General features: G+C 47.9%; 2 protein-coding genes across 5 annotated transcripts in view; one reads left to right on the forward strand and one right to left on the reverse strand.

The window, feature by feature from the left end:
• The first annotated feature begins 526 nt into the window (after positions 1-526).
• FANCM (FA complementation group M) overlaps positions 527-17109 on the forward strand; it is a 52820-nt gene continuing 36237 nt past the window's right edge. For 2 of the 4 annotated variants that reach the window (XM_053381129.1, XM_053381224.1), the window contains exons 1-4: positions 930-1070; positions 3757-3929; positions 4713-4790; positions 6178-6336. In XM_053381129.1, coding sequence (XP_053237104.1) covers positions 1034-1070; positions 3757-3929; positions 4713-4790; positions 6178-6336 — 447 coding nt within the window. In that variant the 5' untranslated portion in view covers positions 930-1033. Of the gene's footprint in view, positions 1071-3756; positions 3930-4712; positions 4791-6177; positions 6337-17109 lie in introns of those variants that run through there. The other 2 variants (XM_053381030.1, XM_053381304.1) reach the window with 2 other exon arrangements.
• LOC128410697 (heme-binding protein 1-like) lies at positions 8454-16391 on the reverse strand. Its single transcript, XM_053382319.1, has 6 exons — positions 16127-16391; positions 13449-13540; positions 12611-12752; positions 12230-12413; positions 10520-11027; positions 8454-9690 (listed from the first exon to the last, which is right to left on the reverse strand). Exons 1-5 carry the CDS (start codon positions 16374-16376, stop codon positions 10856-10858), a joined length of 840 nt encoding a protein of 279 aa, XP_053238294.1. The 5' UTR covers positions 16377-16391; the 3' UTR covers positions 8454-9690; positions 10520-10855.

The raw sequence follows: 17109 nt of genomic DNA on the forward strand, positions 1-17109 counted from the left end.
CCAATTCGAAACCATGCTGGTCCCTGCTTATCTGGCAAGGCAAAAGAAAAACCCAGGATAAAACATAAATTACTGATAGATAGTAAGGAAAGAGGGGGATTTGCTTTGCCAGACTTGGTTTATTTGGAAATTTATGTGTTTTATTTGGAATGTGTAATTTTTGTCGTGTTGGAAAATCAATAAAAAGCAATTAAAAAAAAACCACTATTGCAGATATTATTTTAAAAAGAGAAAGTTCATATGATTTTTACTTTGTTTCAGCCTACTCTCTTGCGGCTTCAAACTCCCGTACGTTTCAACTTACGGCTCTCCATTACCTTCCTGATATCGCTCTATCTTTCTTGCAAACGAGGCTTTGGACGCGGCGAACTTCCCTGAAATCAAACTGGGTCGGGAAACGGGCGGCGTCACGATGCGCTGGGCGCATGCGCTCCCGGGCTCCCCTTCACCACGTGAGCCTCTGGGGAAACCCCGCCCAGGCGGCCGTCCGGCCAATCACGGCTCGCAGCCGACCGGGGCGGGGATGGCGCGGCTTTTTGAGGGCGGCCGAGCGGCCGTTTCAAGATGGCGGCTGCTCCGCCCGCCGCTGCCTGAGGGGAGCCGCTCGTGAGGGGAAGGCGGCGGCGGCGGCGGCATGAGGGGCCGCGGCCGGGGCGACCGTCAAGCGACGCTCTTCCAGGTGTGGGGGACGCCGCCGGCCGAGGCCCCCGAAGAAGAAGCCGAGGAGGAGCCGCCTCCGCCGCCGCCACCACCGGGGCCTCCCTCCCCGGTGGGCTTCGCGGGCGGCGCGGCGGGCGCGGTGTGGCTCTTCCCGGCGGGCGCGGGCGCGGAGGAGCGCGGCTACCAGGCCCGGGCGGCGCGGGCGGCGCTCTTCCAGAACACGCTGCTGTGCCTGCCCACCGGGCTGGGCAAGACCCTGGTGGCGGCCGCCGTGCTGGGCAACTTCTACCGCTGGTTCCCCGGAGGGAAGGCGCTCTTCCTGGCGCCCACCAAGCCCCTGGTCGCCCAGCAGAGGGACGCCTGCGCCGCCCTCATGGCCATCCCCGCCCGGCACATGGCCGCCCTCACCGGTGAGGGAGAAGGGGGGGGCTCCTCATTATTACTGTTATTATTTATTATAAAGAGGCGGGGGGGGGGGAGCCCAAGGAGGGTCCTCCTCACGGGACCCAGGAATTACTGTTGTCATTGTTATTATTACTGCTATTATTAATGTTGTTATTATTGTTATTATAAAGCAGCTTTATTATTTATTATAAAGAGGCGGGGGGGAGCCCAAGGATGGTCCTCCTCACGGGACCCAGGAATTACTGTTGTCATTGTTATTATTACTGTTATTATTATTATTATGAGTGCCTGGAGGCGGTTGGAGGATGGATGGCGGCTAACAGATTGAGCTTGAATCCTGACAAGACAGAAGTACTGTTTTTGGGGGACAGGAGGCGGGCAGGTGTGGAGGATTCCCTGGTCCTGAATGGGGTAACTGTGCCCCTGAAGGACCAGGTGCGCAGCCTGGGAGTCATTTTGGACTCACAGCTGTCCATGGAGGCACAGGTCAAATCCATATCCAGGGCAGCTGTTTATCAGCTCCATCTGGTACGCAGGCTGAGACCCTCCCTGCCCGCAGACTGTCTCGTCAGAGTGGTGCATGCTCTGCTTATCTCCCGCTTGGACTACTGCCATGTGCTCTACGTGGGGCTACCTTTGAAGGTGACTCGGAAACTACAACTAATCCAGAATGAGGCAGCTAGACTGGTGACTGGGAGTGGCCACTGAGACCACATAACACCAGTCCTGAAAGACCTACATTGGCTCCCAGTACGTTTCCGAGCACAATTCAAAGGGTTGGTGCTGACCTTTAAAGCCCTAAACGGCCTTGGTCCAGTATATCTGAAGGAGCGTCTCCACCCCCATCGTTCAGCCCGGACACTGAGGTCCAGCGCCAAGGGCCTTCTGGCGGTTCCCTCCCTGCGAGAAGCCAAGTTACAGGGAACCAGGCAGAGGGCCTTCTTGGTGGTGGCAGCCGCCCTGTGGAACTCTCTCCCACCAGATGTCAAAGAGAAAAATAACTACCAAACTTTTAGAAGACATCTAAAGGCAGCCCTATTTAGGGAAGCTTTTAATGTTTAATAGATTATTGTATTTTAGTGTTTGGTTGGAAGCCGCCCAGAGTGGCTGGGGGGACCCAGCCAGATGGGCGGGGTACAAAGAATAAATTATTATTAAGAGGCGGGGGGGGGAGCCCAAGGATGGCCCTCCTCACAGGTCCCAGGAATTACTATTACTATTATTGTTGTTGTTGCTGTTGCTGTTAAAAATAATAATAAGCGGCTTTATTATTATTTATTATAAAGAGGCGGGGGGGGGGGAGCCAAAGGATGATCCTCTTCACAGGTCCCAGGAATTACTATTGTTACTATTATTGTTACTGTTGTTACTGTTATTATTAATTCAGTTAAACTCTGACCAATTTAATTATGCAATAACGTAGCAGTGGCCCAAAGGGCCACAATAAATGTGATAATGTGTAGCCCTGGAAATCCTTGAGTGCGCCTCTAATAGAGAAGTTATGGCAACCTGTTGCTTTATGAAACCGATGATTTTGTAAGTTGCCTCCCCCCAGAATTGGGGCAGAAATACAGCTAATATGTGAATCACAAAGATGCAGCTGTAAGCTAGAACATAAGTTGCTACATGGTGCAAATGGCTGCCCGTAACACAGGTTTCCAGCATGCACACTAACACAATGTAACAGCACATGGTGGGAATCAGAACTTAATCAGCAGAAATTGTGTGTGTGTGTTAAACATGAAATGAGGTAATGATGTGTATGATTGGTGAAAAATGAAATACTTCATTTGAAATTTTATAAATACCACTGCTTGGACCCCTGGGCAGAGTTGCAGTTCTGCCGAACGATCTGACTGTAACCTATTGCTTTGCAATAAACAACATTGGACCCTTAACTCCTCACGTTTCTGAGTTTTATTGGAATAAACTCGGGAGATAAGCTATTTTCTGGCTTACAACAATAATAGTAATAATGAACAGTGGGGGTTAGGAGCCTAATAATAAAAATAAATAAATAAATAAATAATAAATAAATTTTATTCCCTTGACAGGGGCTCAAGGCAGTTTATGGATAAAATTAAGAACAGCTAAAATCTTGGGGAGACAGTGGAGGAATAAGAGCAAGTGGTTGGAGAGTTGCAGCACCTGTCATGGCTTTAGAGGTTGATGTGGGAGAGCAACGTTTGGGGCAGAGGAAGGCGTACAGTTGCGCTCCTGCAGGTGCACCAGGGCGTTTCTTCTCCGCACTCCTCCCAGCATCATTCCTCCTCTGGTCACTGCTGCGGATGCAGGACCTGATGGTTTTCAGGCACTGCAGAGGTAGGCAAGGGAATCTCAGCTAAAAAACAATAATCAAAGAATTATAGAGCTAGAAGCAATTTCCCTTGGCCAGATTTAGTTCTAGGGCAGTTCACAATAAGCATCTGGACCAATGTCTTCTTTTCACATGTGATATGTGCCATATTTTGCCTTTTGCGCCAAGATGCTCTAACATGGAAAACTGGCCTTTGTTTTAAGTGTAAGAATGGATTTGTTGGCAGCAAACACTGCTGAAGCGTGGCCTTAGAATCATAGAGTTGGAAGAGACCACAAGGGTCATCGAGTCCAACCCCCTGCCAGTGTGAATCGCCACTGAAACCATAGTGGGGTTTTAGGTGCCTTTCTAAATGCTTGCTTGTGTTGTTTCAGGGGGTACCCAAGTGGCTGATCGGAAAGAAATCTGGCAAAATAAGAGAGTTTTCTTTCTTACGCCTCAGATAATGGCAAATGACCTTTCCCGTGGAGTGTGTCCTGCAGTGAAAATTACATGTCTGGTTATTGATGAAGCCCACAGAGCTCTTGGAAATCATGCTTATTGTCAGGTACGGTGACTGTTTGCAACTTGAAACATAAGTTTTTAACTATAAATTTAAATATGTGGTAAGGTGTTTGATTATGACTTTCTGAGGATTTATGTATGTCACATCCTTACTTTAAAAGTGATATTAAAAATGCCATGAAGCAAGGGGTTCAAGAAAACTGTTAATTTTGTTAAAACTAACCAGTTCCCAGCCTAGTTGGTTCCTAACTGAATAAGGTTTTGGAGACCAAGTAATCCATTCTAAACAAGTGGAAGAGTAGTGGGAAAATGAAGCTGAAGTCTTTCACATGCTGTATTATGCAGAAAAAAGCACTGTACTTTGGGGTTTTCTTATTGCAATATTTACAAGAAGTTTAGCAGCAGAAGTATCAGATGGATGCCTGTCTTGTGCCTCTAGATGGCTCTGAGGTCCTGTGATTTAACTGGGAAGCGAAAGCTAGCTGTCTCAATCCCCAGTTCACAGGTCACCGTAAACAAGTAGAGCATTGCAATCAACATGGCTTTCTGTGCTGCTGGTCTCTTTCTCTTAGCATATAGAAGAAACCAACCATGGACCCTGGATTAGCATTGCATCCAAGCCAGGAGATAATTGTTTGTTCTCTCCAACACCCCCCCATATGTCAGAAACAGCAAGCCAATGAAAAATAAATAAAATGCTGCTCTGATGAGCTTTAGGTGTGAACTAGGAGGGCTTTTGCATGTCATTTGGGAGCCTGTCTTGTAGAAATTTGTTTTTCGGATACAGTAGCATAACAGTGGCGATGAAAGCTATTTCTTTCTTCAGGTTGTGAAAGAATTATGCAAATATACGCGGCAGTTCCGTATTTTGGCTCTAAGTGCTACTCCTGGCAGTGACACAAAGGTAATTCAAGTCCTGTTAATCCAAGGACCTGGGGAAGAAGGGGCTTGCTTTGGCATCCTAAAATGCCCCTTTAAAATGTGGCTCTTTTTAGGAGGAGGGCGTTATTGGGTTGTTTTTATTTTGATTATATATTTTGTGGTTTTTATGTTGATCTTTTCTGTGAGCTGCCCTGAGACAGCTGGGTATAGGGCGGTATATAAATTCAATAAATAAATAAATCTCACTGAAGCCCCCAGTCAGCTGGTGTTCCACTTGCACCATCAGTGGCACCTCTGAATGCCAGCTGCTGGGAATTGCAAGTTGGGAGAGTGCTTCTGTCCTGCTCAAGGCCTTTGGGACAACTGGTTGGCGGGTGTGAGAACAGGATGCTGGACTTGTGTCCTTGTGATAATACTATTAATCTAACCTAGGGATGTTACATGATATAGTGCAGGCCTGCCCAACAGCTCAACAACTTTGGTCCTTCTTTCCAAAAAAAGCTCAACTCTGGTCATTCCAATGGGTAGATCACTGCCAGTTTACTTATAGTGGGAGCAGATCGCAGTCTCTTGGAAGTTGGACACCCCTGATACAGTGTAATATACAGAAATTGAATTGAATTGAAATACTTTCTTGTCACTTGTACAACTTGTATACAGTGAGGTTACACAAGCACCCCCCACTCATAGAATCATAGAATCATAGAGTTGGAAGAGACCACAAGGGCCATCGAGTCCAACCCCCTGCCAAGCAGGAAACACCATCAGAGCACTCCTGACATATGGTTGTCAAGCCTCTGCTTAAAGACCTCCAAAGAAGGAGACTCCACCACACTCCTTGGCAGCAAATTCCACTGTCGAACAGCTCTTACTGAGCTCTCTTAGTCTTACACTCAGCTCTCTTAGTCTTAATTCCCCTCGTTTACTGACGCACACCCACCAAACCCCAAAGTCAGTTGCCCTGTTCTCTTTTCATTCAGCAGCCTAACAGCCCACGGATAGAAGCTGTTCTTTACCCTGTTGGTGCAACTAATCATGTTCCTATATCTTCTGCCCTAGGGCAGATCAAGGAGATCAAGAAAGTACTATAATAATGTATAGTATCTACATTAAACTACAGTGTACCTCCGGTTGCAAACGGGGTCCGTTCTGGAGGTCCGGCGAGATCCCGAGGTTTTCACAACCTGAGGATCACTGTTATACACATGCGCGCAGAGGTAGACCATTTCTGCGCATGCGCGCGCGGGGGGGTGCGAAACACTTCGGGGTTTGCCACTTTTGCAACCTGAACGTTACATTACCCAAGGGCAACGTAACCCGAGGCGCTACTGTATGCCCGATTTTTACTGTGCTAACATGATGCTAAGTAAAATACAGCCAGATGGTGGCTTTTTACCATTTCTTTGCAGGCTGTGCAGCAAGTTATTTCCAACCTGCTGATTTCACACATAGAACTATGTACTGAAGATTCTCCTGATATCCAGCCTTACACTCACCACCGGCAGGTTGAAAAATGTGTTGTTCCACTTGGGAAGGAGCTGGCTGAAGTTCGCGATGCTTACATCAAGGTGAGTCAGAAACTTCGTATTGCGTGGGTAAGAATGGCAGCAGGCAGGACTTCAGAAATGGTGGTGAAACATTTGTTGAAAGCAGCTTGTTTTTATTCTTCTAAAGAGGTGTCTTCATTTGTTCTGTGAAACTGGATTTGTTTTCCAAGTGCTGCTTTAATCTTTCAAAAATGTCACTGGTACCTGATCGTGACGGTTGTTTTTAGTCTCTCACTAAATGACGCGGGTCTTGGGGACGCGGGTGGCGCTGTGGGTAAAAGCCTCAGCGCCTAGGGCTTGCCGATCGAAAGGTCGGCGGTTCGAATCCCCGCGGCGGGGTGCGCTCCCGTTGTTCGGTCCCAGCGCCTGCCAACCTAGCAGTTCGAAAGCACCCCCGGGTGCAAGTAGATAAATTGTGACCGCTTACTAGCGGGAAGGTAAACGGCGTTTCCGTGTGCGGCTCTGGCTCGCCAGAGCAGCGATGTCACGCTGGCCACGTGACCCGGAAGTGTCTCCGGACAGCGCTGGCCCTCGGCCTCTTAAGTGAGATGGGCGCACAACCCCAGAGTCTGTCAAGACTGGCCCGTACGGGCAGGGGTACCTTTACCTTTACCTTTAAATGACATCTTTGGGACGCGGGTGGCACTGTGGGTAAAAGCCTCAGCGCCTAGGGCTTGCTGATCGAAAGGTCGGCGGTTCGAATCCCCGCAGCGGGGTGCGCTCCCGCTGCTCGGTCCCAGCGCCTGCCAACCTAGCAGTTCGAAAGCACCCCCGGGTGCAAGTAGATAAATAGGGACCGCTTACCAGCGGGAAGGTAAACGGCGTTCCGTGTGCTGCGCTGGCTCGCCAGATGCAGCTTCGTCACGCTGGCCACGTGACCCGGAAGTGTCTCCGGACAGCGCTGGCCCCCGGCCTCTTGAGTGAGATGGGCGCACAACCCTAGAGTCTGCCAAGACTGGCCCGTACGGGCAGGGGTACCTTTACCTTTACCTTAAATGACATCTGAGTGGACGATTCTAGTGTTGGCTTCCTTGTAAGAATGCAGTGAAGGAGCCTCAGGAAACTGTCATCCTGTTTTCCTTAAGTGGGTCCTGTCCCTAGGAGAAAGTGGCCTTTGGAGCTCCAATCTGACCAGTGTATATTACATAGCTGTGAACTGGGGTTGGGATCTTCTGCTGGCAGGGATTATGGGCATTGTCCTGGTTTTTCTTAGGTGGTGAAAAAATGCAAGTGGTATTGTTGCTTTGTGTGTGCGAGTGGCTTTCCAGAGGTGTCGCAATGCTTTCAATTCAGTCTCAGGTGAGCCTGTCTTGAAATGAAGCCATCATTGTCGAAAAGCCACACAAAACATAAAAGTGCATTGAGCAAGTAATAGTGTGATGCAGAGGTATTTCAGGCCACTTTTACTGTCTTCTACAGAGGTTTTGTTTGATTTCTGTGTGCGTTTTAGCGGAGTCTACCTTGAGGCTCTGTGTCTGTGTAGGGTTAAAGACAGGTGTGCAGTGACAGATGGGAGAACAGCTGCAGAAGGAGCAGTTTTTTGTACTTGTGGGTGCTAAATGGAATTGGCATGATATATCCCCAGGTTGGTAGTTTACAAGCACATAGTGGCAGCTGCTCTGTAAGCCCGGGGCATGTGGGCTATTGAAAATAGTTTCTGAGGATTGCTCCATAACCCGAGCTCCTTAATAATAGAATTGTAGAGTCGGAAGGGACGCTGAGGGTCATCTAGTCGAACCCAGTGCAATGCAGGAAACTTTTGCAATGCTCCCACCTGACTGGGGAGGAGGGCCAGGTGACCCTAGACAACTATATTGCCAAGTCCTATGCCCATTTCCTATCTAATATGACTTGCTGAAATTAAAATCTCCGTTCCATATTATCCAGGTTGTACAATGCATTCCTCTTCCAATACAAGTAATTTTACTGATTATTTTTTATAAAATTCTGTCTGTGGTGTTGAAATAGAGGAAGGTATCCAATGCAAGTGGGGAAACTGAGAGCAACAAAAGTTCACCTGGAAGCTTTGCTAACTTTTTTTAGAAAAAGATGCCGGTGACTTAACTAATATATCAAAATTGCTTTTAGGTTGCAATCAAATAGTGTGTAAATTTATGAAATAAATAATAAACTTGGGATAACACAGAGCAATAAAGTTTTTATTCATGGCAACTTCCAACAGTAAACAATATATGATGTATATCTTTCACAGGTAAATTAGCAATTAGGATTCCAGCTTTATTATTTCTAGACTTGAATTAGTTTTTTTTAATACGACTTACAAAAGATTTCATTTTGTATCCTAGCTGGCTAAGTGGATAATTTCAAAATGAGTAAAAACATGGTATTCTCAGAATGTGAAATTTCCTTCTGATAATCCTTCAAATTAAATACCAGTCAATCATTTTATTTGCTTGTGGGCTAGCAAAGTTTAAACTGTGCGGAAGGTGGCTTACAACATATAAAAAATACATGGCTACAAACATAACAAAAGTAGTCATAAACAAAACATCAAAAAGTACACAACCAAACTGGACAATTGCCACACAAACTGTATGAACCAAAATAAAGATACAAAAAATTAACAGCAACACCCCACCTCCGACAAAACCCTCTAGAGTCTGTTCAGCAGCCTCAGCTTTTGTAGCTGGAGTCAGTCCGGGCCTCGCCCTACCAGGGCAGGTGGGAAAAGGCCTGCAGGGCAGGGAACAAGTCTTCCAGGACTCACAGCCAAGATACCAACAATGTATACAGCCATACCTCATGTTACAATTGCTTCAGGTTGCGTGTTTTCAGGTTGCGTCCCGCGGCAACCTGGAAGTACCAGAAAGGGTTACTTCTGGGTTTCGCTGCTCGCGCATGCGCAGACGTGCAAAATGACGTTATGCGCAGAAGCGGCGAATCGTGACCCACACAGACACGGGTTGTGTTCTTTTCAGGTTGCCAACGGGCCTCCGAAACGGATCCCGTTTGCATCCAGAGGTACCACTGTACAATAAAACACTATTTCTGTTGATAAAGGAGGTAGCAATTTCTGTTCACCTATAGTAGATATTCAGAAGAAAATAGTCAATAGCATTGTATTTATAAAAATAAACTTGTGTAATAATAAGGAATAATTACTGTTAGCATCTGCTAGGGTATTATTTGCTCACAGACAATGCAGTTCATTTTGGTGGATCTACCTCTGTAGCCTCTCTCAAATGAATGGCGATTGTGTAGCATCAGATAAAATGTTCAGAAATTGTGCAGTTTTACCTACAACTTCAACTTCCATTGAAGTGAAGCACTCTTGCATGTCAGAATAAATACTGGGAAGAATCACAGAAGTGTAGAGTTGGGAGGAACGCCAAGGGAACAGAACACTTTATTTCTCTTAATACAGTGGTACCTCGCAAGACGAAATTAATTCGTTCGGCGAGTTTTTTCTTCTTGCGAGTTATTTGTCTTGCGAAGCACAGTTTCCCATAGGAATGCATTGAAAATCAATTAATGCGTTCCTATGGAAACCGCTTGCCGGGCTGGCGGTGCGGAGAAAGGCTTCAGAACAGGTCCGGGAACAGAGGAGAAGGCGCGCAGCGCTTCTCCTCTGTTCCCAGGGCTTGCGGTGGGAGGAGGGTTTTTCCTCCCCACCGCCAACATTCAGAACAGCATTCTGAATGTTGGCGGTGGGGAGGAAAACCCTTCTCCCACCGCAAGTCTTCAGGACAGGTCCGGGAACAGAGGAGAAGGTGCGAAGCGCTTCTCCTCTGTTCCCGGGGCTTGCGGTGGGAGGAGGGTTTTTCCTCCCCACCGCCAACATTAAGAACAGCATTCTGAATGTTGGCAGTGGGGAGGAAAACCCTCCTCCCACCGCAAGTCTTCAGGACAGGTCCGGGAACAGAGGGGAAGGTGCGCTGCACTTCTCCTCTGTCCCCGGACCTGTTCTGAAGGCTGGCGGTCCACCGCCAGCCCTCGGAACAGCCTTCCGAAGGCTGGCGCGGGGAGGAGGTCTCTCTGCCCCACCGCCAGCCTTCGGAAGAGGTCCGGGGACAGTGGGGAAGATGCGCTGCGCTTCCCCGCTGTCCCCGGAGATTTTCCTATGGGCTTTCATTTTGCGAAGCAAGCCCATAGGGAAATTCGTCTGGCGAAGCACCTGGAAAAACGGAAAACTCTTTCTTCTTGCGAGTTTTCCGTCTTGCGAGGCATTCGTCTTGCGAGGTACCACTGTACAGAATATCTCCTGTGTCTTAATTTTGGTGAAAGTGCTTGAAATCTTAGTGACTACACATAACTGAAGCAACAACTAGGAAAAACCCTTCAAAACTGGCAACAGACACTCCAAGTTTGCCTTCTTAATCGCTGAGGAAGGAAGCTGGTTTGTCTGTCAGGCTATGCTGGTGGAATGTGATATTCGTGTTTTCTTAGGAAATAGGCTTTATAAAGTTAATGGCTACATATCATTCTTGATCATTCCAGCTAGCTGACTAGAGTTCACCTGCATGTTTCATGGGTGATCCGTCAATGGAACTTGGCTGTCTTGTAGCTCAAAAATAGCCAGCTATGGTCTTTCAAGAAACCATATTTCATTCTGTCGATTTGTAGCAGCTGGATTTGTGTATCCTGCAACTATGAAGGTATCTTGCAAACACAGCTCAGGACTCTCCAGAAGTTCGGCCAGCATATTAATTTCTCTTGCAATGGACGTTTCGTTGGTGACTCCTCTGAAGGCCCTGTGAACAAGCCATTTTAAAATAATATTTTATTCGTTTTAGACTTACAGCAATCCCTTGATTGTAGATTGAAAGTGCGACCATGACATCAACAGTATCCCTGAAGTCACAAACGCTAGAAACTACCCATTTCTCTGTTTATATTATATATGTGCCTGCACACACACATATAAAAAGTGGGTTGGGGAGAGTGTTGAGATTGTTAGAGGCTGAATTCTGTTGATTTTTGTGTTTGTTTCCACACAACTATTTGATACAGATATTCTGCACTTGTAGTCTGGTGTCCTTGCTCCCATGGGAACCCAGAATAGCAAACATTTCAGTAATGAAAATAGAATTTTAAATACATTTAGGGTGAGTAGAAGGCAGCTCGCATAACCAATCTTCCCCTCCCCTCCTGCCCCCTCCCATAAAAAGCTCCTCCAAAGGGTCTGGGCAACCAGCTTTGACTCTCTGGAGAGGCTTTTGAGTGGGGGGGGGGGTAGCAAGGGGCTGCAGGGAAGAAGAGGGAGAAAGAATTAGTTGAGTGAGTGATTTCCAGACTGAGATTTTAGTTGGTGTGTGTGTTGGTAGTTATAGTTAAGCTGCTTTAGAAGCCCAATACCAGGATACAAATGTGCTTAAACAAACATATCCTGCTTTTTCATCAACTTAAAGAAATATCCAGAAGGCACTGTGTAGCTGGAGCCAAGATACCTGACAAGGTCTTAACACTTGCTTGATTTTGTCTCAGACTGCTCCTTGCTTAATTAAAATTAAATAGCTATCTATAATCACACATTTGCCTGGTTTGTCACACTAAGCCAAACTCGGCTTACTGGGAGTGTGAGGGTTCTCAGACGGTGAGGTCAAAGGGGCTTTGCTCCTTTCCAGGTGCATGAAAAAACCATGGTTACAGCTCATGGTTAGTGAGGAGAGTTTCACCATGTGCACCAGTTCAGACAACATGCAAAGCCTTGGTTTGGCATCAGGCCAGGTGGGAAAAGGCCAGCAAGGCCAGGGAGCAGCTGTTGCAGGACTCACAGTCAAGGTTAAATAGCACAAAGTAAACATGAAATGCTGAGTACCGGTATTTGGATGAGAGGATTTGGGTTTTGAATTGTTCAGTGTTTGGAATGAATCCATGGAAAAGAATGTGTCATGATGGTGAGATTTTCAGCTAATCAACCCTGGCACTTAGATAGGCAACTTTTGATTCTTACCTGGCATAAATAATGGTTGGAGGCCACTCTTCAATGACAACATCCGGATCATTGGGCGCAGGTGGCTGTTCTTGCAGCCCACTGGGGAGGTAATATGCTACAGTCACAAATCTTGTGATGCCTGGAGTGCTCTCACTGGTGCGAACTATGGTTGCAATGGGAACAGTCATTCCCAAGTATAGGCCTGAGGAAAGCATATCGTCATTAGTAATTTCCTGACATTACCTGTCAGCTAGTTGTGAAGTTAAATCACACATGCGGAATCAAATTTTGCAGCCTTGGGAAATTTTGCATTTGGGAATTCTCCTTGCAGGATCAAATGGCACGTTTATAAGTAATGTGGTGCAGTCAGAACAAAATGTGTGTCTAACAATTATTTACCTGATGAATTCTGCTGACAAATGTATCTCATAATCTTCATGAATCCTAGGCATATGCTCTGTTCATACTGCTTTTCTTGCACTTTGACGCAAGCCCATTTCGCCTTTTCATAGTGGCGTTTTTCATAAAGAAGATTCCCAAGCTGTAAAGTTTCAAAAGTTGCTGTTGTTATTATTATAATTTATTACCCACATACCACCAGCCTAAGGCAAGTTAAAGAGTTAAAAGGAAGACTGGGGCACACGGGTGGTGGGCCTTCAGGAAAGCTTTTACTTCTACCAGTATTTGACATCCACCACTGTTGTAGACTGTGAGTATGGCTCTGAAAGGGGTGAATTCATTCAGAAATAATCAATATTTGTGATGGCTGGATAGGGTAATTCATGACACAGAATGTGTCCATATATACGCAGTCTACCTGCCCTCTTGGTCTTTCAGAATGCAGCTAGGCTGAGAAGAACTCATCCAGGCCAGGGGTTACCAGACTACAGCTAAGGCTAGGCTACCTTTCTCCATGAGGAAGCGGCAGGGGGGAATATTAGCATTAGCGGACCATTACTTCATGCCTTTGAGGCCACTTGTGCATCCATTGACAAAATACATTTTTAGACCTCTGCAGGAGGGTTAGAACATGTTAGGTAGGGAACAATTTTTTTCTTTTAGAGCACAATTAAAATTGGGAAGGAACAAAGAGAGCTTTTAAAAACTAGTTTTAAGACCACTTTCCATTCACTAAAATCTGACTGCTTGTTAGATATACAAAAGTAGAAGCCATGCCTGTTTCTCTGCCCGCTCTTGCTATAATGCATGAAGGTGTATTTTAATGAAGAGATGGTACCTGTTCTTTACGGGCTATCACAACAAATGGAACACTTTCTCTCTCCTGAGGATGGTTATTTCTGGTCAGCTGTTGGATTGGCTCTGCCATATCTGTAAAAATGGGATTAAATTGTTTATAGAATATGCCTGATTCACATATGAAAATTCTTATGTGGGTGAGACTAGAACACAGGTAGTAAGAAATAGAACACAGTTTGGAAAAGGCTTGTTTCCAAGATACACTGATATTTATTGGACTTAAGAACAACCAACTAATTTTGTTTTGATGCCAAAAAAGTAAAATTAATTGCAATATTTGCATAACTTATTTTGACTGGTCTATGTGACTTTTAGTTCAATGTAATGCATTAGCACAGCAAATGTGTACAAGACATAGACATTACAGACTGGTGTGGATGACATCTCTGCACAGGACCCTAGTTGTAAGATTGCTCCATTAACTAACCTTTAATTACTATAACCAATTGTGTTGCTAACCAAACCAACTTCAAACCACTTCTCTATCTCCATTGGGGAGAAGCAGTGGTTGGTGCCATGTTTGGTTCTGATTTTTGCTGTGCCATCGAATGCTTAAGAGTGGGCTATGTTACAACCATCACTGAAGCAGTTTGTTGTCACCGTATGACCTTTCATTGGTGTTTTAATAATTGGGCATGGCTTGGAGGGAGACTTCTCTGACACCCCCCCCCATCAGAGTGCTACTGATCGTCCATTAAACCTTTCATTGTAGGACGACACTTATGTCATAGGTATGTTGAGTTATGATAGAATATATTCATCTCTTGAGGCCAAGTGGCTGGACAGTCTTTGCCTTGTGGAAGGTAGTAAACACCTCCCACCCCAAAGTAGCTTTGATGCTTATGTCCCCTTCCAGTGTGGTAAGCAGGATTTTGCCATTATGTGCTAGAGCATTTGTCTGCTATTTCCCTGTAGATAATAGTTCTAGTTTCTCTTCACCACTACTTTCTGTGGTCTTAAGTTGTGATGGACAGAGTATCCTGCTTCATTGCCATAATTTGATGCGTTTCCGCCACCCCAGACTCCCCTCAAAACTACTAATGCACCATGCTGGGTTTCCTTGCAGAGCATTTTTGAAACCTTTGGCCAGCTTCAGCCTTCACTGTAGTTCTGTGATGTCAAACCAATAATAGCATTAAGTGTCAGCCGGGGTGTGTGTACTTAGATGGTTTTCAAAAAGGATTAAGCAATTAGTGGGAGATGTATCTGTCAGTGGATATTAATCGTAATAGCCAAGGATGGAGCATCCAATTTCAGGAGCACCAAAGATCACATTTGCAGGTGCTGGGGGCAATGATCATCTCTGGGGAGGGGCTTAGAGCATCTCTTTTGTGTGCAGAAAGTTCAATCCCCGGTGGCATCTGAAAGGATCAGGTGCAAGGTGATGTGAAAGACCTTTCTTTACCCTAAGACCATGCTAGCTGCTGCCAGCCACAGTAGATCATATTAGCTTGGGCAACTAGTACGAGGTGTTCCTCCTACAGAGCTGGGCAGGACATCACCCGTTGTAGGCAGATTACTGGGCTAAACTGGGTGGTTCTCTTACTCAGCAAGGCAATTCCTACTGCAGACTTGCAGGGCAACACTGGCCAGTGCACAGTCCTACACAAAACCACTTTGGCACACCGTCTCTCCTCGCCCTTCCATCGAATGAACTCTCTGGAAACTCCGTGGTGGGAGGAATTAATTTCATGGCTTGGAAACACGCTGAGTGACAAACAGAAACGAGCAGGTGGCAAAAGGTTTTTGGTAGAAAGTATGGTATCCATGCTCTGCTTTGTGGAAGCAGGTGCCCATCCTGTTGTAATCATAAGAAGAGCCTGCTGAATTAGGCGGTTGGACCATCTAGTCCAGCATCTCACAGTGGCCAAACAGAGGCCACAAGCTGGATTTGAGCACATGAGCACCACTCTCCCCTCCTGTGGCCTCCACCAGCTGACATTCAGAACTGCTGCTGCCTCACTGTGGCTAGTAGCCAGGGTAGCCCTCTCCTCTCCCATGAATTTGTCTAATCCTCATTTCATTCCACCAAGTTGGTGGCCCACCCTCCCTGTGTCCTGTGGGAGGGAGTTCCACGCTGCAACTCTGCCCTGTGTGATCTTCTATCGGAACGGAACCTTCCAACATTCAGCCTCATTGGATGCCCATGAATTACATTGTACGGGGAGGGGGAGAAAAACTTTCCTCTCTGTCCCCTCCTTGCCATGCCTAGTTTTGCAGGCTTCTCTCATATCGCCTCTCACTTGCCCTTTCTCTAAACTAAAAAACAAACGAAAGCCCAATGCTGCCACCTTTCCGCAGGGCACCGGCTCCATCCGCTTGCTTAGATTCCCTCTACCAAAGCTGAAAGCAGCCCAAACTTCCCCCGGATCGTGAATGGGAAACAGCTGGCGAAGACGGCGGCCTGCCAGGGAAGGGATCCCTTCCTAACGCTCCTGCTCCGCGGAGCCCCTTCCTTGCAAGCGCTCCCTGTCCCTCGGGGGGCGAGCGCCTTCGGAAACCCGGAGCAGGCGCTTGCCGGCCGGCAGCCCCCCCGCCGCCCTTCCCAAGCTAATCCTTGTCCAACCGACAGCCCCTTAAGGCGCGGGCGAGAGGCTTCGCCGGGCCGGGGCGCGAGTGAAGCCCGTCCCGGAGCGCGGCTGGCTCCCCCTGGCTTACCCCGGGGCACGTCCACGCGGTGCCCGCGGCCCACGCTCTGCCAGTAGCTCAGCAGGCGCTCCTGCTCCTGCTCGTCGCCGGCGTTGTCCTCCAGGCTGCTGCCGTACGCCGAGTCCGGGCAGCCGGCCGCCCCCGCCGCCTCGTCCCCGCCGCCGCCGGCCGCCCCGCCGCTCTCCAGCTCCTCCAGCGTGATGGCGCCCGGGGGGGCCGGGTCGCCGCTCAGGAGGCAAGTGCGCGCTTGGCTCTCCATGGCCGGCTGGATCGCGCGGAGGCGGCGCCGGCTTTCTTAAGCTGCCCTGCCCAGCGGAGGGGAGGGGGCCCGGGCAGCCGCGGCGGCGACGCCCTCCAGGCACGTCGGACTCGGGAGGGAAAGGGGACGGAGCCTGCAGGTGCCCGGCTAGGGCGCGAGCCCCTAGGGAATCAGGGGATCGGCACCCCCTTCCCCGGTGCCAAGGGGCTCCCAGCAAGCCCCCCACCCACCCACCCCCAGGAATGAAAGGATGGTCTCCTGCCTCCGCCGCCGCCGCCACCAGCCCACCTCGCAGGGCCCTTGTGATGGGGAAATGGAGAAGGGGAAGAAGTGCCTGCACCGCCTCCGAGGAAAACGCCATAAATGAAGCACCCGCTTCCAATGCGCATTTCAGTCGGCTGCTTCTGGGCAGATCGGGGCTCGGACTGTGAGCCTTTGTTCTTGCTCGTCCCGTGAAAGGGAGGCAGAGGCAGCAGGGCCAGCTGCCCAGGGCTCTGCCCTTCCCCCGGGCTTCGGTCAGCAGACCCAAGTATGGCACCTTGAGCTCCTTGGAGGGAAAAGCGAGATATAAATGAAATAAATATAAACAAATAATAAAGACAATGAAAGGAAGCAGGGGTGCGTGTGCTCAGAGTGCTTCTTATTCCCCATTTCCTGTTGGCTACCTTGCTTTCTGCTTTGCTTTGCTTTTCCATAGGTGAGGTAGAGGATATTCCTTTGACAGAAGGAAACT

Source organism: Podarcis raffonei, chromosome 1 (genome assembly GCF_027172205.1).
Source record: "Podarcis raffonei isolate rPodRaf1 chromosome 1, rPodRaf1.pri, whole genome shotgun sequence".
In the NCBI taxonomy this organism is placed as follows: domain Eukaryota; kingdom Metazoa; phylum Chordata; class Lepidosauria; order Squamata; family Lacertidae; genus Podarcis; species Podarcis raffonei.

Coding starts and splice junctions, on each gene's coding strand:
- LOC128410697 (XM_053382319.1), bottom strand. CDS start 16,376: ATGGAGAGCCAAGCGCGCACTTGCCTCCTGAGCGGCGACCCGGCCCCC. Junction 12,414..12,610: donor TTGTCAGCAGAATTCATCAG/GTAAATAATTGT, acceptor TGCTTTCCTCAG/GCCTATACTTGGGAATGACT. Junction 11,028..12,229: donor CCAACCATTATTTATGCCAG/GTAAGAATCAAA, acceptor GCTTGTTCACAG/GGCCTTCAGAGGAGTCACCA.